At 40.8% G+C, this 24,121-nt stretch overlaps 1 protein-coding gene across 2 annotated transcripts in view; it reads right to left on the minus strand.

Annotated features, from left to right (window-relative positions):
• Hydin (HYDIN axonemal central pair apparatus protein) overlaps positions 1–24,121 on the minus strand; it is a 380,287-nt gene that overhangs the window by 203,503 nt on the left and 152,663 nt on the right. For both annotated transcript variants that reach the window (XM_048792466.1, XM_048792467.1), the window contains 7 exons: positions 21,400–21,623; positions 18,347–18,414; positions 11,748–11,980; positions 9,540–9,640; positions 6,944–7,079; positions 4,270–4,434; positions 2,378–2,530 (listed from right to left, as the gene is read on the minus strand). In XM_048792466.1, coding sequence (XP_048648423.1) covers positions 2,378–2,530; positions 4,270–4,434; positions 6,944–7,079; positions 9,540–9,640; positions 11,748–11,980; positions 18,347–18,414; positions 21,400–21,623 — 1,080 coding nt within the window. The remainder of the gene's footprint in view (positions 1–2,377; positions 2,531–4,269; positions 4,435–6,943; positions 7,080–9,539; positions 9,641–11,747; positions 11,981–18,346; positions 18,415–21,399; positions 21,624–24,121) is intronic.

Consider the following 24,121-nt stretch of genomic DNA (forward strand, 5'->3'; position numbering starts at 1 on the left):
TATATAGTTTTTACTATTTCCTCACTTCATACTATATGAAGAGGACTTCTTTTTTTAAAGAAAATCTTTTTCTTATTGGTATAGCATTTATTTCAGAGAAATTCAAAATAGATCTGTGTCACTAAAGGTAAGCATCCAGTGTCTCATCTCCTGACCTCTGGATGATAACACAGAGATGTTTCTTGCTAAGGGAGAAGTTAATCACAGTGGTTGCCATGATGTGTGGGCACATATGAGGCTCTGTAGGGCAGACTGCTAATGTCTGAGGAGGCATGACATGCACGGATGGCCAAGAGAGGAGAAAGGAAGCTTCCTCATGTCAGGGTAGCCAGCAAGAAAAGAGAAGAGCATCCAGCATCTGAATCAGTGGTAGGCTTATTTAGGGAACAAGCATCTACCTGCTGAAACTTTTTCCTAATGCTTAATAGTTTCTGTAAGAATTGGTACTGTAGGGGCTGGGATTGTGGCTCAGCAGTAGAGTGCTAGCCTCGCACGAGCAGGACCTGGGTTCGATTCTCAGAACCACATAAAAATAAAGACATTGTGTTGTGTCCATCTACCAAAAAAAAAAAAAAGATTCTCTCTCTCTCTCTCTCTTTAAAAAAAAAAAGAAAGAATTGTTACTGTACATCAAGTCGAAACTCAATAAATGGTATTTCAGTTTCTTTCCACTCTAATTTCTAAGTTAGCATAATTCAGTTTCTATAACGTTAATACATATTTATTAGAAAATCCAACAAAACTTCCAGTTGAAATATGAAGAGTGTAATTTCCACCTATGAGAACTACAGTTGAAACTACTTTTGTTCTATAACTCAATAAACATCAGTTTCCCAAAGCAATGGAGGGAGAAACACATCCTACAGTAGATCATTAGTGTCATAGGACTGGCTCCTTGGAACTAGAGCTCGCTGATTTAAGGAAACATTAAGGAATTGAAAGGAAATGAAAAAAAGTCCTATACAAGCCAACTGGGCCATTCAATATATACAATGGAGCTTTTTGTTTTTTGAAATGTACCAAAAATTGCCATAAAAACTGAGATCTGGAGATATTTGAGAATGAGAGGGAATGGTGCTGTATGTGCTTCGGGAGTTGCCATCTCCTTCCTCCCCAACCCACACAGGCCCTGCTCTGCTCCCCGTCGTGGTTCTCTCCCACTGTTCACTCGGTACTGGACCAGGAACCAGCACTTCCTAAGCAACACTTGTGATGGCTCCCAAATGCGTCAGTCAGCCAATTGGATAAAGTCCAGAGAAAATGTCTTCTCTGCAGGATTTTTCTCTAACCTTTATTAAGCAATATCCTCTGCACAAGCTCCATAAGGCTGTGGCGCAAGGCTGGGGTCGTGTCAGAATGTCAAATTGAACGGATCAGTGACTGGAGGTGGAAATGGCTACCTCTCTACGAAGTAAGGAAAAATAATAATAAAAACAAACAATGGTAATGATAGTGGCTGCCAACTGGGGACCAGCGTCTGTCATGAGTCAGCAGCAAACTATGATCCCATTCCTTCTGACAGTGGTTTTTAGAAAATTAGTAATATTAGATCCTTAAGAAATATCTGACAAATGCTGAAACTAAAGGTTATTCAAATGACAATGATGTGGGGGTAGGAGGAGGGCTATCCCAGAAAAAAATTAATTGAGAAAACTATTTCTAAAACTAAGAACACTTTCAATTATTAGGTTCAGAATTCCTAAATTCTACAAAACAAACAAACAAACAAAAAACCCCTAAAGCTGTCCCACTATATTATGTCTGTTCTTGTACAAAAAATAAAAATCAGCTTATAAGAGACCAGCAGGTCAAAATGTCATTGTGACATACACAGAAACAATATACTCATTTTAAAAATATATCTGTCTTTGTATCCATCTTGGTCTTGCTGTTTTCTTTAATTTCCATTTTTGGAAATAACATCTTGTATTTCATACATGCTTATAAACTACCTTAAAATACTCTCAGAAGGAAGGGAGAATAAAAATAGAATAAACGCACTAACAAATTTGTAGCAAAGGATTCAAATTAAAGGAAGGGCTTCCAGTTACAGAGACATTTTCGGAAGTGTTTTTCTAGAACTGGAGCCAGGCTTAGGAATCTTCACTAGGAGAGCTGGGAACTCTGAAGCATCTTCCTGAGCTAGGACCATATGAAATGTACTTGTTTATTTGCCAAATGACTTGCATATTGTATTTCTTCATCAACAGAAAGGTTATAACCAAGAGGAATTGGGGATGGGGATGACACGGTTCAAACAGCTTAAGCATGCAAATCTGTTTCTGTGCTCATTTTCAAAGATGTGTTGCAAAAACCAGGCCACTGCCTACGAGCCAGAGCTGGGTTTTCATCACACGGTGGCCCAGGGCCTACTCACCATGCGTGCCCGAAACAATGCAGGAATGAAGGACTGGTTAGCTAGGGTGAGAATTCTGGAAGAGTCCTTTAGGACGTAGATATTGCCAAAATCAACTTGAGTGGGGTGCACGTAGATCACAGGGCCTTCCCCGATACTCTTTATATGACATACCTGTGTTCATGTGAGAGAAAGAACAGGGCCAGCTGAAACGGCTAGCTTTAAAAATCAGTGCCAGCGGAAGCTCACAGCTGCCCCTTTTTATAAAATGGAGAGCATAATAAGGTGCTAGTGGGAGCTGACATCCTACTGGCCACAGGGATGGTCATGCTGGGACCTGTGGGTCCCAGCCTAGAATTCCTATGCACTGAGGGGAAACCAGAATCTTGGGCCTCTAAGACCCATGCAGCACTCCAGCCTCGAAAACACTTAGCATGGGGCTCAGGGATGGCTCTTTAGAGCTAGGGGTGGCTCTAATTGAGTCCAATTCTGTCACATCAGTAGCAGAGTGACAGGGAAGGGCCACTGCACACAGCTGTGCAGGTTAGTGGCTGAAATCCACTTGTACTATGTCTGCCAGAGAAGGCGTGCCTTTTTCTTTCATAAAGCACTGGCTGCCCTCTCATGAGCTGCATCTGTGCAGGGGTGGGGTGTCCCAGTGAGCCCAGCAGGGGACATAGACTGGTGTTTTGGGAGTGGCTGCCTTTGCAATGCCATTTCATGACTCAGGTTGCTTTCAGCATCTTATATGGAAGAGATAAAAGCAAAATCCTACCTTATTATACTCTCGAAGCAATCAGAACCACTTCAAGCAAATGTAAGCTGACATTGCCCAGCACCCACGTATTCCAAATGCCTAGGGACACAGAGCCTGAGCAACTTTCTTCAAGATTTATCCTTCAGTTCAGCCCAAGCAGCAGAGAGATTTCCATGTCTCCCTCTTACCTCCCCTGGAGACACAATGCGTATTTCTTTTTTGTACTGGGGTTTGAACCCAAGGGAACTTTACCACTAAACTGAGCTATGTCTCCAGTCCTTTTTTTCCCTCCAGTTCTTTTAAATTTATGTATTTGTTTGTTTGTTTTTATTTATTTTGATACAGGGTCTGAGACTGGTCTTGAATTTGTGATCTTCCTGCCTCAGCCTGCTGAGTTGCTGGGATTACAGGCATGTGCCACTGTGCCTGGTAAGACTACTTCATCTCTTAACAGCTTCAGTAGTTTGATCTGGGCTACGGTTCATACGGTCAATATATAGAAAAAGATCTGGTGAGCAGTGAATGAAACTGATCTCTCAGCTCACGTGTGACAAACTCGTAAGGCTAGAACTCAGCTTTTCACCAGGAACAACCGAGGAGCTTGTTAAATACACAGATGTGCTGGCCCAGAGCAGGGTCATATGTGTATGTGTGCATATTATGTAAAACTTCAGGAGCTTAAAAACAACTGCTATGAAACACTACTGCTTTGGGTGTGGTAAGAGGTATGGGATACAGGGGGTTAAACCCAGGATACTTTACACTGAGCTACATCCCCAGTCCTTTTTTTTTTTTTTTTTTTTTTTTTTGAGACAGGGTCTCACTAAGTGGCTGAGGGTCTTGCCAAGATGCTGAGGCTGTCCTTGAATTTGCAATGCTTCTTCCTCAGCCTCCTGAGTCACGGGGATTACAGGCATGCACCATCACACCCAGCGAACACTGCTTCTTTTTGATGCATCTAAGTAACACTGCTTCTTTTTGATGCATCTAAGTAACGCCATGTTTGTGTTGTACCATTGTGGAGTGAAAACGTAAAACTCTAACTACAAATGCCTAGAGGGTATGCAAATGTGGTGTGAGCCCTAAATAAAGAAGCTTGAAATGTTTGACAAGAAGCACAGGAATGATAATTTTGGTTTTGAAAATTGGTGCTCACCATAGGAGGGTTCAGGCTCCCAAAGACAGAGATGTAGACTGTGGACCTGTGTTCTCCGGTGACCTGGGTCCTCAGGCCCAAAGGCAAGTGCACAGTGCTGTGGGGGGGGATGATCCCATAGGGGGTGGGGCTGCAAAGCAGCACAGGAGGCTGGTCCTCACACACCTGGGGAGACAAGCCAGGGAGATAAGCAAGCCACGCAGGACGTGGAACAAAGAGCATAACAATTTATTTTGAAACAAATGTTGTCCTGAGTCTATGGAGGTTCTTTAGAAATGTCTCATTGCTCAGGCAAGTCAATGGGCACAAGCACCCCAAACAGGCCAAAAGGAAGTTTGGCTGAGTGCAGTGTGAATACGGCCCCAAATCCAAAGTGTCCAGCACAGGGAGATGCAGAAACCATCTACAATGTGGATGAGCTCAGGACAGCGGCCTTCCATGGCCAAGTCCTTAACCTGGCTCCCTAGGCTTTCCTGCTTCATCCCCCCCACCTTTCCCAGCTGCATTCCAGTGGTTGAGGCCACACCTCTGGCACTTCCTGAACACATGATGCTGCTTCCCTCCTCTAACCCTTTGACCTATCTGGCATACTCTTCTTGAATTTCCCCAGGTGCCCCCCACACTCAAGGGTGGGAGTGCCTCCAGGGAGCATCCTATAAAGTCCTTTTCCACAGCCTACACTGGATAGCAGTCCTCATCTGCACATCCATCTTCTTCCTGGGCTAGAGACCTCTTAGTGCAGGCCTGGGCCCTGACCTCTCTGCCTCGCTACTTTCTGACCCCAAGTATATACTCAGCATGTGTTTTTAAAATGAGGAATGAATAACTGTCACCCAATATTCACCCATATGCATTCCTTACAGCCCTTTTTAACAGCAAGTACTAGCTTGTATGTAACAAGAAAGCTCTAAAAATCCTACAGTCAGGCAAGTTTGAGTGATTCTGAGAAACATTTTTGAGGGCTTCAGCTCCCTGGGAGAGGGGGCACAGTTTCATCTTCTGAAGCTTCCCACAGTCCTTCTGCCTCTGGTCTGGCCTAGCACAGCCTAATCACAGCCCACCTCCCTGTGTAGCTGTCCTCTGCTAAGCCCCACTGATCCCAGGGCAAAAGGCAAATTCAGCAATACTGGTCCAAATGTTGATATTTTGCTCACTTATGTTTTTTTTTTTTTAATTAATTTTGATTTCTTAGAATATGGCATAAAAACATGATGTATCTACATGATGTCTGTTTGGCTCCCCTTAAATTTTATCCCCAAGCCAGTGTTCTACCCTATTCTCAGCCTGGCTGTGCAGAGACTGCGTCCCTTGACCCCAGGTCCAAGCTGTACTCTGAGTTCTTGAGATGACTGCACTGCACAGGGCCAGCTGTTCTGCTGTCGAGAATCTCAGTTTTGATATGTCCTATAACTCCACCCTTTGGTTTCAGTTTTTGTCTCAGAGAAGCCCAGAAGAGAATTCTAATTCCCTCTTTTGCATAATAGCCCAAGGACTAGGGAGAGGTAGCCTTCCTATCCTCCCTGTTCCAGACTAAACACTTGAGTTGGCTCCTCTCATGACTTAGATTTGCAGAGGATATGGGTCACATTTGGTTACTCCAAACATGACACATTTTTTTTCAATCTCCCATTAAAAATACAATGATAAGATCAAAGGCAAATTCTTGGTTGTGGTTTGGCCAGGGGCTACTGGCCTCCTTCAGCTGTAGCCCAAACCTGTACTGGTTCTGTGGCTCCCCTACTGCTCTTTTAATTCATATTGAACTGTAGCCATTAAGCCCACTTGACCTTTTTGCATGAATTTATATTTGAGTACTGTACTTATATTAATGAGGTTTTTTGGGGGAGGGGCAGGTGGGTACCAGGAATTGAACCCAGGGGTGCTTAACCACTAAGCCACATCTCCAGCCTTTTTATTTTTTATTTTGAGACAGGGTCTCACTAAGTTGCTTAGGGCCTTGCTAAGTTGTTGAAGCTGGGTTTGAACTTGTGATCCTCCTGCCTCAGCTTCCAAGGCCAATGAAATTGCAGGTGTGTGCCATCGCATCTGGCTACACTACTGAATTTTAAAGCCAAATGCATTCTTGGTAAATTGTATGTCATTAGTAACCTTCCATTACTCTAATCTGTACAGATCTTTCATCAATATGTGAACTGTTTCGTCTCTCACCTGGCCAGGTAGAGTGGCATATGGACAGACATGTTTCCTAAGACATTAAGAGACAATACCTCCTCCTTCCTCTTCTTCCACTTCTGTTCTTCTGGTTCAACAAGTCCATTTATAAATATTGCATTGCTTTATCTTGGGGATGATGTTCAAACCACATCCCTGGGCATAAATGAAAACTTCTAGCTCATTTCCCATGCTTGGTTAGTTTAAAGGCAATTATTTGCAGGTGCACTTCTGCATGTTGGCTTAATTGACACTTTCCCTTCTTTATCAAGGGCAATTTCCTTGGGAAATTAACAACTGTTTACACCTGCAGCTGCTCACTCATGCAGATGGCAATCCAGCTGTGGCTTTATAACCCCATCCCCAACTTATCCGAGGGTTAAAAATCAGAATTACATAAGGGCATGTGTTCAGGATGATGGCTCTTCAGAAGGATGTGTTTTCTCATCCCAGAAATCCAATGAGAGAAAAATGAATACCAAGGAAGAATAAAATAATTCACCTGAGGCAGGATCTCATAGTATCCTGGAAGGTCATCAGGATTGACAAGTTGGATCATTTTCTTGTAGGGGTAATTCAGGAAGCAGCGCCCAAAGTCCACCTCTGCATTCACCAATTGGAGCGCAGGTACAACACATCTGCTCGAAGAAACACATTAAACAATTCAAAAATAGCTTGTTTACATACAGAGAATGCAAAGTCCTAAGTTAAATGCATTTGTCACTGTCATATAGAAGTTTTTCTTTAATAAATACATTAATCATTTTCAGATTTTCTCTCCTGTCACCCCTCTCTCCTAGCTCCCAGTCACTATTTTTTTTTTAATCAAAAAAGGAATAGAAGCAGAACTCCTTAGACTGCTGTCTTTGATGGGTAATGACTCAAGCTTCCATTGCTTTTCGACCTGGCTTTCCTTTAGTAAAGGGCCCCATGCTACAAGTTCCTTAGGGTCTGTTCCCATGTTGAGCAGGACTAAAGCCACCAGCATGGGGTCCTAACTAGCTGTGAACTTTGGACCAGCCAGAAAGTCTCCCAAGGACTAGCAACAGCTCACATCATCTAAATAATGGTGATAATTCTAATTCCTAGCAGAACAGCTGTCTGGGGTGTGTAGGCTCAGGCAGCTGCTTGGCCCAGAACTGGCACTGTGACAGTGGTTCTGATGTGGAGGGGTTGGGCAGGGGGAGAGGAAGGGAGAGCTGTGTGTAGCAGAGAGAGGAAACGAAGCCCTGTGTTTGGAGTTGGTCTATTATTAGTTGACTTGGGTTTATTTTGTGTCTGTAGCTCTCGGTGTCTGACATGCCTTATGTCATTATTGTAACGTACGGTGCAATGGTGAAGAGTACTGGCTTTTCAACTAGACAGAGCCAGGTTCAGTGCTGACCTCACTAAACGCAACCTGTGTCACTCTGGGCCAGGAGCTCTCTCTCATGGAGTCCCACTTCTCTCACAGGTAAAATGAAGGTCATTCTGGGGACTGACACTGGCATTACTAACTCTTCTTTGGTGTCGTGGGGAGCACAGGAGGACATGTGAGTGGAGGGCAGAGCCTCGTGCCAGGTAAGTGCACAGTGAGAGGAAGGGCACCCGTGGTGACAGCATGGCAAGCTGCCACTGCTGGCTCTCTGAGAGAGTCACTTTGGGGAACGAGTTCTAAAAGCAACTCTTCTGGTGGAGTCAGAGAGCAGTTCCTGCAGATTACACCAAAAGTAACAACATGAAAGTGCCTTTCTTTAACCTCGAAGCTTGTGATTTAGCATGAAACGAGTGTTCATTTTTAGCTAGAATGGAAGTTGTCAGTTGACCCAATGACTCTCTTAAAGCTAATCCTTTGCACCTAATGCTGTGACTCAGAGGGTTGATAATATTTCACTGGGGTCACAGAGTATACGTTAGTAGGAAATTCATAGCCTCTTTAGGCTTTTTTTTTTTTAAGTCAGGACTTCCTATTGAGAGCTGTAGGGAAAAGGATCTGGAGAGTATAAGAAAAAGCCCACACAGAAAACCAATGCAAGCTAGATTAAAAGGCAAACTCAAATACAGAAAGGACCACATCAAAGGGTTTTGGCTGTTTTCAATCAATCAAACAAAAAAGTTTAGGTCTTGAAAGAATACTAAGTAAGCCAAGGCACCTCAGTGGGTTCCTTCTTCTACCCAGAGGGAAGTCTCATTCTAGTTCTTTCAGGGTTGGAATTTGCCTTCAGTTATGTCCAAGACACACAAAATGGTGCCACTTATTCTCTCCCCACCGACCAGTCATCTGTACCTTCTTTATGGTATATCTTCCTAAGATTTATGAGAGACGTAAATTCTAGAGATTGACAGATTAGCATTATTGGTTTTACTAAGTCAATTTCTCTCTTCTGCATACACAGCATTTCATCCATATACTTTAAAAGTCCCTAATCTGGACACTTTTGCTTTGGGTAAAGTGAGGTCTCATGAGTTTATTTAGGACCATGTCACCATCAGTAGGTGACACTACCTGCTTGGAGCTGGGTCAGGAAGACACAGTCAACAAATGGCAGAGCCAGGGTTTTAACCTGACTCCAGAGCTCCTTGCTGCCTCCCTCAAAAGAGAGAGAAGTTGGTGATGGTCCTGAGGAGTTCTGATTCTAAGAGATGAGCCTTATTTGTGGGGCTCCCTCACAGCCTGCAGGTCAAGTCATGCTTATGGATGTCCAGGAGCAGGAACATGTTGGCTAAAGGTATCTTCCACTGCAGGATAGAGAGCAGTGCCTTCCAGCTGCCTGATTCTGGAGCACTTCATTGGAAGGTGACAATGAAACCAGCAACTCATCTTCCCTTCCTGCTAACCCCTTTTTGCTTACACTCTTTTGACAGTTAGAACCATTGGAGAGCACTTTTTTTTTTTTTTTTAAAACAGGGCCGAACACATGCAACCCTTTGCATCCCCATCAAAGGTGCTTTAGAAACATTTGCTGTTCTAAAGTTTTGTCACTTGGATTCAGTTTCCCTTCCTGGGAAGGCAGAACAAGTCCAGTGCTCACTAGCTGGCAGGCGAGCTGCCTTCTGGGAGGCAGCCCCTTGCTGAGCTCAGAGGGCTCTCTGGAAGAGAGGAAGCAGGTAAGTGATACCTGGCTGTAATTAAGAGCGCCAGCACTTCTTCTCCAATGCCCTCCACATCCACCACCAGCGCCAGCTCATATTTCTTCACAGTGTTGGAGCATAAGGTCACCTGGAAAGGAAAGGTGAAAAGTTGCTGACCTCCACAGTGGGGACAGGAGCTGGGGGAGGACAATGCTCATCACCGGGGTGGGAGGGGATTCTAAGTGCTTTATAGCTGTATAGCACTATATATTTTTAGCTGAAAATGTAATATTGCTGGGTCAGGGGACCCTGGCTATGTTCAAAGGCCAGGTTAGAAACCAAACTTACTTTCAGTACAATAGGTCTGTTCATTTCTGAGCTGGTTTTATCAAAGAAACTACTTGTCCATGTAAGGGAAATGACGACCATGAAGCATGAGAAATGCCAAACAAACTGATCACAGAAATTAAAAGTGTTCCTTATACCTCTTGATTATATGGATTATGACAATTAAATACATTGATTAAAAAAATACAATGAAATTTCTCTTACATTGTAATCAATGAAAATCATCATATGGGTTGCAGAAACTGGCATAAGAAATCAACCCCTTTCCCCTGGCAATATTCACTACCAGAGCAGAAATTGGGAAGCTCCAAAGAAAAGTCCATGTGAGGACGGTATCTAACCAGAACATGTTATCCTATAAACTTATTTGCTGCTATCAAACTTTATATTTAGGCTTTTGAAAGCCTTGTTACAACTTCTAATTGCTTTAAAATGATTTTTGCTGGAAGAGATCCTTGTAAGTCTAGAAGACAGCTTCTTGCATGGGTTAAAGGCTTTTCCATCTATAAATTATGTATTGAGTGTTAATTAAAACTGTTTTGCTTGCAGAGGGAATCACTGGATGCAAATTTGAGTCCACACAGAGCTGGCTGAAGTGCAGATCAGAAAGGAAAATTGAAGCTTAGAGAAAGCTTTTCTGGACATAAAGGAGAAATAGAGTGAAGATGAAGTCAATGGTTTGCAAAGAGAACCCGCTGGATTTGGAGAGCAGCAGAGCATCTTGGGGGTGGCTGTGATCCCTTGTTTATACTTCCAGGCTGTGGGTGAGAAGGAAGAAGAGCAAGGGCTTGTGGCAGAGGCTGCAAGAGACATGCTGCATAGTTAAAAAGCTTCCTGTGCCATCTGGCAGAGGCAAAAGGAAAGATAGGTAATATGAGGGATGAGCATTACTAAGTAACAAATAAATCAATCCATTGCAGTAGTACTTTTTTTTTTTTAAACCAGGAGCGTCATAGTTAGCAATCCTGATAAATTGCAATGATGGGTGATACCGTCAAAACTCACTCGACCTCTGGAGAAGCGCATGAAAGAACTGAAAACTCCCAGAAAAGATTCAGGATGAGTAGATGTGAGGTGAGATATTTGAGAAGCATTAAAAAACAAGTTTGGGGAATAAAATGATAGCTGGATTAAATATTCAATGGTAGGAACTAAAGTGAAAATTACCATCTTTAGCTGTGAAGTCTTGATCTTTTTCTTCCCTAGCAAGTATAAAATTGTTTCAGTTTAACACCTTCAATATTTCTAGACCTCACCGGAGAAGCCAAAGTGAGGCAAGATAGCTAAAACCTTTCTCAGTGATCGTGAATTAATTCTGCTGTTGGCACGGTGAGACCACAACCAAGGCACTGCACTATCCTGATTTCAAGGGGAAGTCAGGGGTGAATGAGCAGCCTCCTCACTGCTCTCCATGGGTCTACTTCTTTAGCACTGATGGCAACATCACACCCACGTTCACTGTGAGGTCCAGATTCCTATTACAAATCTGAATAAGCTAGCTACCATCTATGCCATAAGTCTGGATATTTATTGGTAGGAAGGACCCAAGTCTGAAGGAAAGGAGAATGTAGCTATTGATGAATTCTTCAAAGGTTTTCATTAGTACTGATGGTATACTACCTATTTAGAGCAATGGTTTCACTAGAAATACCTAGAAGTCACTGTTCTAGCGGAGGCATCTAGATTAATCCGGATCCACTTGGGCCAAGCCCATTTCTTTGCCCAGGGTGTTTGTTTCTGGCTTCTCATGCCACAGTGGTTTACTTCCGGTGGGCCGGATTTCCATGTGACTTCACAGACGCACCCTCCCACTGCCACTGGATACAATAGAGAGCCCTCAGCAAGGTCCTGATGGCTGCTGAAGTTTGGCTGCTGGGCTCTGTGTGCTGGAAGGCTGTGCACTTTACCTTGATAGCAGCAAATCCCTGGGAGCGAATGGTGCCACAGTTGGGGGTGATGGTGAATTCTTTTGGTTTCATTGTGAGTATCTCTTCATCAGCCCTAGATGGTCTGTTGATTAAATCCTTCTCAGAAAATGCGGTACTTTTGGGGCCAAGGCCATCTCCAGGGACACGCAGTTTGAAGGTCATGGGGATCAAAGACGTGTTATTGAGGGAACAAGTCAAAGTATGAGGAAATCCTGGAAAACAAAATACGAGGTGCCAAATAAAACCCCCTCGTAGCCTCCTTTGGCCATCAACCTCCCCTAGCAGCTCAACTTCTACAATGAATTGTTCACAATTCACAGCTACTTACCTCTACCTTGCCCTAAATATTGTTTTCAGTCACATAATCAACAGATTTCATTCATTCATTATTTACTCATTCATTCATTCAATGAATATTTATTATGCATTTACTATGTAGCCGGTTAAACAGTAGATACAAAACAAACCCCTTGACTGGTACGCCTCTCCAAAGAAGCAACCTCTATTATTTGTTTTCTGAGTTGTGCTGCAGACGTGTATTTTGCATGAATACATATTTTTAGCAGAGACTCATGCTCCTTTCCTAAAAGATATGGATCTTCCTTTCAGCAGGCAATAAAGTGAGCTCTGATTTTGGATTCCCTGGGTGGCCACTGTATCTGTGGATCACTTTCAGAACAATACAAATTTTCTATAATCACAGGAAAACACAGTGCTTGTCTCTACCAGATACAAACCCTGCTCTTCTACCTTGAACCTGGCTGAAAAAAAAAAAAAAATATATATATATATATATACACACAAACACACACACACATATATATTATATATGTTATATATATAATACACACACACACACACACACAATGGGTCTCTTGAAGAGTCTTCTCTTGGAACTTCCAGAGGAACTGATAGGAAGTCAGTTTCACAGTGGTAATTATCATATGACTTTTCTGAACATGCCCAGTAATGACTCTTGAAACTAGACATCTTACTCTATGCTACTTGACCAGCTAGGGGTTAAATGTTCTACAAATATAGGGTGGACTAGGAAAAGAAGGTCCTATCAGGAGTCAGATGGGTCTTCAAACCACTACCCAGACTATTTCCCTAGAGCCAGAAGTTTTTCATAGAATAAAGTCAGTTATAACTTCCTAGTTAAAATAATTCCTGGTACTAGTATCTGGAATACCCCACTTGTCAAGAATCCTAAAGAAAGGGTCTATTAGTTGTCAAGGACTGAATTGTTGCTAATAAGAATGCTGTTCTAGGTTTCTGATTATACCCAATCCTAACACCATTCCACCTCTAGTTCTACCTCAGTTGTCGACATCTATGTTCCCTTCAGTTAGTGTCTAGTAGACAAAGAGTCAATATGTATTTGCCTTTTCCTGGAGTAATTAACAACATGACTGATTTAGGGATTCACAGAGGAGTATTATTTAAATACTCCTCCCAGTATTTAAATAATAAATTAGAGGGTAGCATTCTCAGGAGGTTCAATTCTCCTTCCACAGACATATTTTACCTAACCTAAAAAGGCCCCTATGAAGACTTCTTGAAAGAAACTAGCAGGGCTGGGGTTGTAGCTCAGCAGCAGAGCATGTATGAGGCACTGGGTTGGATTCTCAGCACCACATATAAGTACATAAATAAAATAAAGGTCCACTGGCAATAAAATTTAAAAAAACTTATCAGATGGAAATTGTAAGGCTGCACACATACGCACAAAAGAACAAAAAATAATTATTTAAAAAGATAATAAATGATTTGGAATATGGCCTTGTACTGAAGAATGGACCCTATCTGAAATAGAGTATTTAACTGATGCAGCAACCTGTGAGATGAAAAATTAAATCACAGTGTAGAGACTTTTGGGATCTGTGGAGTATTTTAGATAACGATTCCTAATTTTTCTAGCAAAATAAAAATCTCCACAAAGCAAAGAAAAATGTGTGGTTAGATCATTATGCAAATCAGGTGGCACTTTGTAGTTGTTCACAGAAATAATTCAGAATTTCAGAAATCAATAAACACATATACACAATCCATTTTGGACACATAAGATGTACCCTTGGGTTTAGAAAACCAGCGTTGCATATGATGGGGATCTTCTGTCTACTCCTGTGGTCTCTGGCATACTAACTATGCCACCAAATCTGAGATGGTCTTTGGTCAAAATGTTGTATCAAACATCCCAGCATAAAAGAGATAATCTCTGACTAAGAATCAGTGGGAGGCCTGAGGTTGTGGCTCAGTGGTAGAGTGCTTGCCTGGCACAAGTGAGATACTGGGTTGGATCCTCAATACTACATAAAAACAAATAAACAAAATGAAGCCATTGTGTCCATCTATAACTAAAATAAAAAATAAAAAAGAATGTCTATATATTCAAGAAGTCTGCATAGGAGATATATATATATATATATATAATTTTAAAAAAGAATCAATGGGAAACTTTCTCCTTTGTAGCTGGGGACAAAGCTTGGCAATGACCAGCTCCTACCTTGAACCCTATGAAACTGTGCAAGAGAGACATGGGTTTTGAGAATGGAGATGGACAGTGCCCAAACCACAAAGTTCAGAATATGCACTTTTGAGTGTCTGCAAATACTTTATATGGATTTGAACCTTCCTATACAGAAACGTGACTGCTACAACTGTGACTGAGAGATTGTAGGTTATAATTTTTCTGCTTAGAAATATCACCTGATACTAGAATTGCAAAGAATCTTACCATTTGCTAACCATTTGATCCCACATTTCAGAATCTATAATCTTTGAGAAATGTAGAGCACAAAAATAGTATTATGGATTTTAAATTAGCCGGGACCTCTGAGGCTCTTGGAGCTCCTTGGTGAAGAGTTCTGCCTTTGCTTCTATGGGCCTTGGATCAAGTGAGCCTCCTCTGGAACTCATGGTCTATTCACTTTATGAAATAATAACAAGACCCATGCGAATGCAAATCTTTCATTGATCTGAGGCAACCTTGCTTCATGTAGACATAACTAATATTGTAAAACACCAACTCATCTATCAGTTCAAGAAGCTTTCCCCCCAAAACACCCACCCTCAGAATCTCTCCCCCTTTCAATCTGAAGAACAAGTGCTCAGTACATCATTACACTGATGAAAGTCTTTAGAGCTTTCAAACAACTGACCCTGCAGTCCGAAGTGGCCTTCTGAGTAAAAGGTTGCTTAGGGAAGCTCAATTATTAGCACAGAATTCTAGGCCAACCCTCAGTTTCTCTCAATAACTAGGAAACCTCATTGCCCTATCTTCCAGTACCATTACTGTTTTAAGATATCCACTGTTTGTCAAATGATTTTTTTTTGATATGTAATTTTTCTCTCCAGTAGTTTTTAAGATTTTTATCTTTATTTTTAATGTTCTTTAGTTTCACTATGATGTTTCTATGTTTGGATTACTGTATCTGGCTATACACTATAAGTACAAATATTTGTTTTTAAAATTTCTCAGCTATCATTTCTCCAAATAGTGCTTTTGGGCTATTTTCATTCCTTTTCCTAAAACTCCTATTAGATTCATGTTGGAAATTTTAAATCTATTTTTCTTGTTTCCCTTTCATATATGTTAACTCTTTTGCTTTAAGTGCTATGTTCTGCATGAATTTCTCAACACTAGTGAATTGTTAATAGACAAGTTTTACATCTGACTGCCAGAGTTTGAGGAGTTCAAGTGGAGGGCAAAGGAAAAAGGTGGAGGATTCTCACAATTCAATGAGTTGAGTTGTGCTTAATTCCTAGATATCTATATAATACTCCTATTCTTAGCTGCACCTGATGTTCACAAGTCCATAAATTCTTTTGTTCATCTACTTCACAGGTAATTCTCATGCCAGCTTCCAAGCTGTGTGGATGCAGTTAAGTGATAGGTGGGGGTTTAATTGCTTCATCTAGAATCTACAACTCATGTTGCATTAAGAATTCAAATAAAAGAAACATTATTGAATGTCTTGAATAAATGCATTTATTTTTAAATTAAAAAGCTACCATAAAAGCTTTTGTCCAGTGATGATAATTTCTTGTAAATAAAATCTGTCTCATGGGTATATTTAAGAAAATGCCTGCACTCTGCTAGAAACATATTGCTTCACGTATCCTTACCGTTCTTTATCCAATGATAGTCTAGCTTCTGTAGCTACCTGTTCCTGGGACTCACTAGTGGCCTCCACTCAACTTGGAGCACACTAACAAGAATTCTAACTATTCGTGTTAGAAGTAGCTCCATTAAAAATCACCTATATTGGGGCTGGGGATGTAGCTCAGTGGTAGAGTGCTTGCCTAGCACTTGTGAGGCCCTGGGTTTGATCCTCAGTAACACATAAAAATAAATAAATAAAATAAAGGTATTGTGTCCATCTACAACTAAAAATATATTTTAAAAATCACTTATTTTATGATGTATTTAAGGTTTTTGATACTCACTTGAAATTGTAAAGACTTGGAAGCAAAATGTAGCATTTTGAGGAAATCAGTGTGTTTGTGTGTGTGTGTGTGTGTGAGCGCGCGTGTGTGTGCGTGTTTGTATTTTATCAATACTGTTAGACCTCACTGGAGAAGCAGAAGTGAGGAAATACAGCTAAAATTTTTATCAGTTAACCATAAAATAATCCTGCTGAGCCTATATATGTTTATGTATGTGTATATACATATATATATGCACATATTTCCACTTTGTCATTTTCTGTTGAAATGCAATAGGTAAGGGACCTTGGTATTTTTAAGTACTTGAAGTCTAGATAAAAGAACTTCACATATTCTTTTGGCTCAATAATTGGCTTGCCATTGGTATATAGCACTTACACTAACATTTTAAAGCTGCACAATAGACTAGATTGCAGAGAAAGAATCAGTGTGAGATTTCTTGGAGTAACTGGCTTCAACTGCTTGTTTAGGTTTGTTTCTTCCACTAGGGTGACATGATAGGAACACGTTGTCCACTTGTCCTAGCGTGGGACTTGGTGTCGTGGTGCTATGAAGGGTGTGCTGCATCATGCTCCAATTGCCCAGCCCTCTCCCTGAACACAGGGTGCACTGTTTGGGGTTCATCTGGCTGCACAGGCCTTCGGGAATGTGAATATGCCTCACACTGTGTACCAGACAGTCACCTCTGAGAGACTGTACCGCTATTAACTGGCCACTAGATGATTTTCAAATTGAATATCATTTTCATTTTCCTTCAGAAGAGCCTGTCACTCAAATATACCATAAACATTCATAAAAATCACCTGGCCATTTTATGGTATAGTAATAGGCATACTATTTCATTTATACAGATTTTCCTATAGACTATAGCTTATGCAATATAATGTACATGGGGCATTGTACATAATATACATAAATAAATGTGTTTGGAGTAAAGAAAACTGTCATGACCCTCAAATGGTAAAATAACTGACAAAGATATTATTATTAAAGTTTTTCTATAGAACTTTAATATTTAATATATTTTTCTCACAGTAGATGGGTCCACTCAAAATGAAGCAAGACAAAGTGGCAGGCACCAAAGCAAAACAGGGCAGATTACGATCTGTACTTAAACTATCATTGCTCAATCTTTTTTTAAATTATCACTTCCTAAAAAAAGGGTAAATTAATCGCTAAATCAAAGAAAATCAATTAATTAAATTTGATTTGAATTAGATTTAAGTTCTCCCCAATAAGAACAATTAAGCACTAAGGAATAAAATTTTTGGGGACATAGAATTGAACTTTGAAAGATCCTTCACCATTGTTAAATGTAAGTTTTGGGGTTTTTAAAAATTTCACCACCAAAGAACCAATTTTTGGCTCAATAATTGCCTCATTTTTATTGATGGTGCATGCATTTAGACACATCACAATTAAAATACAAATTCTGCTCCTGCTGTGTGACCTCAGGAAGTTATTTGTTTCAAGGCTCAGTGCTTCCTCCTCTTAATTGGAGAGATTAAATAGTAACTCTGTGCAGGGTTGCTAAAAGGTTTAAATGCCTTGCCGCATGTAATCCACTTAGCAGTGACTAAAGCTCAAGACAGCCAGTAAGAGGAGCTTCTGCTGCTGCTGTTATCATCATTTTTATTAGCAGGGAAGCTTAGGAAGAAACAGCTCAGCGAGGCAACTGAGTGAGACATAACATAAAAACACAGCAGAGCCTTCAACTTGGAGTGATAGGACAGGAGAATCAAAACACACTTGAGTTCACCTTGAACCTGCAAGCAACTCCGCAAAAAGGCTGCTGGACAGCTGGCAAGTCAGAATCTGCATTTAAATAGAGCACAGAGTGTTCAGATAAGGAGAGCACTAGTGCCCACTAGTCTCACTGCTAGAGGAGGGGAGACAGTAGCGGCCTGAAGGCTCTTAGTGCCCAGGACACAGCTACTACTTTCACATAAGCTGGGAAATGGCACCAAAATACCACTGCCATGGAGGAAGAAAGGATCAATTCTACAACTTCTTGACTATTGCCTAGTGAAAAAAATGGTAAGAGAGATGATTTGCAAGCCTTCCTCCTCCTGTGTAGAGACAACAGAAATTCTATCTAATTTCTAAACTTAAAATGGAAAATTACTCACCATAGGAAATATCCCCAAAGTGCAGAGCAGGAACATTAAAATGAAAGGTGGGTCCAATGACACAGCCTCTGAAAGTGGGGAGTAGGGAGGGAATCCAATGAATTCAAAGTAATGATGAGGAACCACAGAGAGGGCAAAGACAAAACCATAACTAGGCATTAAATCAATTACGGAATCCAGGAAACTATGAGATGGTAGTCTTTCACAGTGGCCCTAAAATTATTTTCAAGACTCAAACCATGGGTTTATGATGATGCTGGGTTAATTTATAACCCCATTCCTAACAGGGAATGGGGCAGAGGCAGAGCAGACAGATCACCCAACCTCACCCAGAATGAAGTTAATCTGGATGAGACACATATCATGTAAGGTGATTAACTCATCAAGAAATACAAATTATAGGTTCATCATATAGTAAACATCAAGGAGACCATGATCCCTGTCCAAGGCTTCATAAAACTGTTTCAGTTCCATCTTACCACCACTTCACTGTGACCTTGGCCAGTCACTTCACCTCTATTAGCCTCAGTTTCTCTGACTCCAGAGAAAAGAAAGGACTAGACTGGGTGACCTTGAAGGACCTTTTATTCCAAATGCTGATCTTTTTCTCAAAGCAGCCAAAGTAAAATAGATTAGACTTCATCAAAATATAAAAAGATATGTGCGTCAAAGGTCACTATTAAGAAAGTAAAAAGACAACCTACAGAATGGGAGAAGGATAGCACAGTTATGAAGAAGCAGGGCTTCATCATCTTGGAGAGATGTTCTATCCTAAAGTTAGTAATAGAGACATCCTGCAATTTCTAGCTTACTTCAGGTGGTAGGTAGAATAATAGTTCCCCAAAATGTCTTTGTTCAAATCCCCAGAACCTGTGAGTATGTTAGGTTACGTGGCAAAGGGGAATCAAGGTGGCAGATGGAATTACTGTTGCTAGTGAACTGTGCTATCCTTCTCCCATTCTGTAGGTTGTCTTTTTACTTTCTTGATAGTGACCTTTGAAGCATACATCTTTTTATATTTTGATGAAGTCTAATCTATTTTACTTTGCCTGCTTTGAGAAATTACTGCCTAATTCAAAATCAAAATCAGACATATGTATGCCTAAATTTTCTTCTAACAACTTTATAGGGTTTAGTAGGGTTTAGTTTTTTTGGTTTTTTTACATTTAGGTCTTTGATGCTGAGGAAATTCCCTCCTATTCCTACTTTGTTGGACTTTTTATATTTTAAAATCATGATGGTTGCTGAATCTGGGGGAATGATGTTTTTGTATTTATTGAGATAATCAGGTAGTCTTTTACTTCATTCCATTAATACTGCATGATTAATGTTGTAATACATTGATTGATTTTCATAAGTTGAGCCATCCTTGCATTCCTAGGATGAATCCCACTTGGTCATGATGTACAATCCTTTTTTATATGTTGCTGGATTTTTGTTTGCTACTGTTTTTAATATAATAACAATTTTTAATATAATAACAAACATATTTTATAGAAGAGCCTATAAAAGTCTTATGGATATTTCAAATAAAACTTCAGACTTAAAAGAAAAATCAGATTATGATTGTGACACGCTGCCTGGGCCATGCTACAGAAGCCTTGAGACATATCCATTCACTCTCCTTGGGTATTGGGGTCATTATTAGTTAACTAGGGCTGCCATAATACAATACCACAGACTTGCAGCTTAAACAACAGAACTTGTAGGTGGAGGTCTTCTCTTGTGTCCTTATCTGGCCTTTCTCTTTTTTTGTTTTTAAATCTTTTTTTTCTTTAGTTGTCAATGGACCTTTATTTTTTATTTATATACGATGCTGAGAATCGAACCCAGTGCCTTTCACATGTGAGGCAGGTGCTCTACCACTGAGCTACAGCCCCAGCCCCTCATCTGGCCTTTTTCTATGTGTGTCTGTGTCCCAATTTCCTCATCTCAAAAGGACATCAGTCACCTGAGCAGAGCCCAACCTTATGACCTCATATTCACTTAATTACCTACTTTCAGGCTCTATCTCCAAGAACCACCATAGTCTAAGATACTGGATGGTAGGACTTCAATATTTGAACTTTGAGGGGACACAATTCAGTCCATAACAGGGACACTTAGGTAGACTTTTAGAATAAATGAAAATCATCTTTGAACTGATCTTGAGATTCTGAATTACTAGTAGGTACCATGAAATCAGTAAATTTTCCTAGGATCCTTCAGGCCACAAGTGTCTGTTTCTTTTCTATGTTACACTTCAAGAAGGATCTCAGTTTGCACATAGGGGTGGAGGAAATGACTAGCAGCAACCATAATAAAGAGACTGTCATGGTAATTAACAACCTGTTGCTGGGAGATTTGAAATGGAGTCAGAGCAATATGTCTCCAAGATATGATCTTTCTATTTGAAAGATACGGCCTTTTAAAGTACCAGGAATCAAAGTTCTGTATCTGCCTAATGGGTTGGTAACAGAGAACTTCTTTTCAAAACCCCTGAGGACAAATTCTGCTATTAATGACTTTCAATTATCACAAGCAGCTGAGAAAGCCATCAAAAGACTTCTAGCATAAAAGGTGCAAGAGTCTATCTAGGCTGGGCTGAAGGACATTATAAGTGGATTCTCTTACATTGCTTGAAGGCATTCTAGGTAAGATCATTTAAAGATTTCCCTTAAAGTAAAAATGAAGATGAAGGTTTAGAGAAACTGTTATTACATCTAAAGCTTAGGAGAGAAGATGATTTTATCAGGTGTTACTGTAATAATTCATTTTATCTAAACATCCCAAAGCAAAGAGTAACTAGAAACTAGTGTTTAAATCCTTATTCTAAAAGGTTAAAATTTACATAAAAACTAGATCTCCAAATAGGATCTCTATCCCTAGTATAATAGATCACACTTGTTCATTAGGGAAGCATCAGGGTAAATCTGACACACTCCATTATGCTGAGGCATTTACATTGGCAAGGACATTTATGGGCATCTAAGATGTGATCTAGTTTTTAAGTTCAAGAAGGCAGTAAGTGAAAACTTTGGTTAGTTTCCATATTAGTTATAAATGTAGCTTACCTAATGGTCAGTTTCACAGGCTCTGGTGACCCATGGACATTGATCAGGAACTCCTCTTCAAAGTGCCCCAGGATGGCAGAACTGAAGCTTATCTGGATAGCTTGGACTCCTCTTGGTTGAATGATGCCCTCTTTGGGACAGAAAACAAAGCAGGCCCCCAACTGCGTAGTTGAAGGGGTCACGTTGAAGAGGGCATCGATGCTGCCTTTGTTGGACAGTATCGCCTGTGTCAATAAAAGGCAAGGATGAAAAGGTCAAGGGACCTGAGATCAACTTTCAAGGAAGAAATGTGGCTGTATTTATTTAACACCTACACAGGGAAAGTTGCAGGAGTTATAACCAAAAGAAAGCTCTCGGGGGACAAGAACAGTTTGATGTTTCGAATGTTTGAAGATAGAATTCTTAGGCCAGAAAGTAATTTGATGTTTTTAGTTCCTCTTTAAAATGAAGTTATTCACTTACACTCATGCTATCAAGTCTGATCACAATCCCTTTTATTGATGAAGAGTCTTAAAATACACTTTTTGGTTGATATTATCTACAAAGTAATCAAGGGAAGGTAGCTACTTTCCATTAAGTGAGAAGGCTGAAGTTAAATGGCATACTGAAGAACAAAAGCAACTCAGAATGGAGGGGCAGGAAATACCTGAGCCTATGCTTATCATGTAGCTTTAAGAACATACACTAGACCTTGTGGATTCCAGATGACAGGGATTCTCTTTGTAGCACCATCAGTAACTGTTTTGGACTCCTAGGCAAACAATGGCTTTGCTATAGAGAAGTTTTATCTTTCTATGATACTGTTCTTGGAACCAGGTTGCCACCCATAGTTGTCTGCACACTAGGTTTTGTGTGGCCAGAGCTCAGGCCAGGTATTTTGAGTCCTCTGCATCTTGCCTTCATCTCCTGCCATTCATCACAGCTGCAGCATTATATTCTCAGCCTCCAAAGACACCATATCAATGCTGTCTTTATAACTACAAGGGTGAACAGCATGCTCTCTTGATTTATACAGGAACTGCTTCTCAACCTGCACTTAAGGCATTGGAGGACAAAGGGCACAGAGACATTAATAAGGTTAGCAGGAAAGTGTGAGGCATGTCAGGAACCTGGAATCCAGGGAGGAGGATTCTCAGATGTAGACAGAGGTCAGCAATATAAGCTGATCTTGAAGAAGACAATATTTGCAATGGACTGAGTAGGGACAGAGGAAATAGTGGTTGACTAGTTTGGATTACTACTTGGAAAGATGAGTGGTGAAAAGTGAGGATGGGAGTGGCAAAGTGGTGAGAAAATATTTTTAGAGGAGCTGGAATGCTTTTGTATTAAATGAGATAATGCACACTCAGTGACCAGTCCAGAAAAAGCCCCCATCAAGTAAGGCCTATTGTTGTCAGCAGAGAAGGGAGCTATGTGACCAAGGCAGAGAAAGGGGCTATGTGACCAAGGATGTAAACTGAGGAGAAAGAGTTCAGGGATCAAGCTGTGTCAATAAGAGTGGTAGTTTAGAAAGAGTCAGTGGTGCATGCGTGTAATCCCAGCAGCTCAGGAGGCTGAGGCAGGAGGATTGTGAGTTCAAAGCTGGCCTCAGCAATTTATCAAGGTCCTAAGCAACTCTGTAAGACCCTGTCTCTAAATAAAATATAAAAAAGGGCTGGGGATGTGGCTCAGTCATTAAGTACCCCTGGGTTCAATCCCTGGTACCAAAAAAAGAAAAAAAGTCAGTGGCCTCTGCAGAGAGAGATGGCCACTTCTGCCAAGAAAAGATGGCCAGTTCACTAAAGCAATCCATAAACAAAGGCTGCTTGCTGTTTGACTCATCTTTTTATGTTTGTTTTCTATCTCCCTTGTTCCAAGTTCCCTGGTAGCCTGGATGGTGCTTCACTGCTGGGAGCCATTAGCCAAGTAGGTATGACAATTTCCTTGCCAGCGTACCCCATGTTGCTGACATTTTGCAGTGACATTGAATGTAGTTGACCTTGCTCAAGGACCAGGGCGGATTAGGGTGTTCCCGGTTTAACATAATCGGGTTTAGGGCGTTCCCAGTTTAGGTTCCAGGTTTAAGGTTTAAGATTATTCCTGCTGGGAATAGGGCGTATCCTGCTGCCTAAGTTCCCCTTGAGTTCTCACGGGATTCAGACAGTATATTTTGGGAGACAGAAGCCCAGTGAAGGTGAATTTGGGAGAGAACGTGAATTTGGGAGAGAACGTGGATTTCCCCAGAACGTGATTGTAGACGGCTGGTGTGAGTTCGGGAATAAAGAGTTGCTGTTTGAATCTACAAGCTGTGTGGTGGCTCGTGATTGTGTGCCCAGCCAGACATTGGCATTTGGTGGCCCGTACGGGGAACTTCTGAAGCTTAAAGGTAAGTAAAATTTCTCACCCCTGAGGAAGAGCGAAAGAATGGGTGACCAATTCAAAAAACAATGTGTTATTGTTTTGATTTATTTTGTTTTTATTTCAAGTTGCCTGTTCCTAGAACTTTCTCAGGCAAACTGGGGAAAATGGTTGACTCAAGGTTTGAAGTTATTCGCCTCCGAGCAAGAGAAATTGTTAGAGGAAGGAGGCACCCCAGTGAGACCAAGAACAATTAGGGCATATGTTGATACAATACAAAAATGTAGCCAATGACTTTTTAAAGATGAGTCATTAAGTATATTAATGAGACCATCATGGTATCCTGTAGAAGGATTTTTCTTCAACAAGAAAGAGATGGCTAGTT

This window comes from Marmota marmota, unplaced genomic scaffold (genome assembly GCF_001458135.2).
Source record: "Marmota marmota marmota unplaced genomic scaffold, marMar, whole genome shotgun sequence".
Lineage (NCBI taxonomy): Eukaryota > Metazoa > Chordata > Mammalia > Rodentia > Sciuridae > Marmota > Marmota marmota.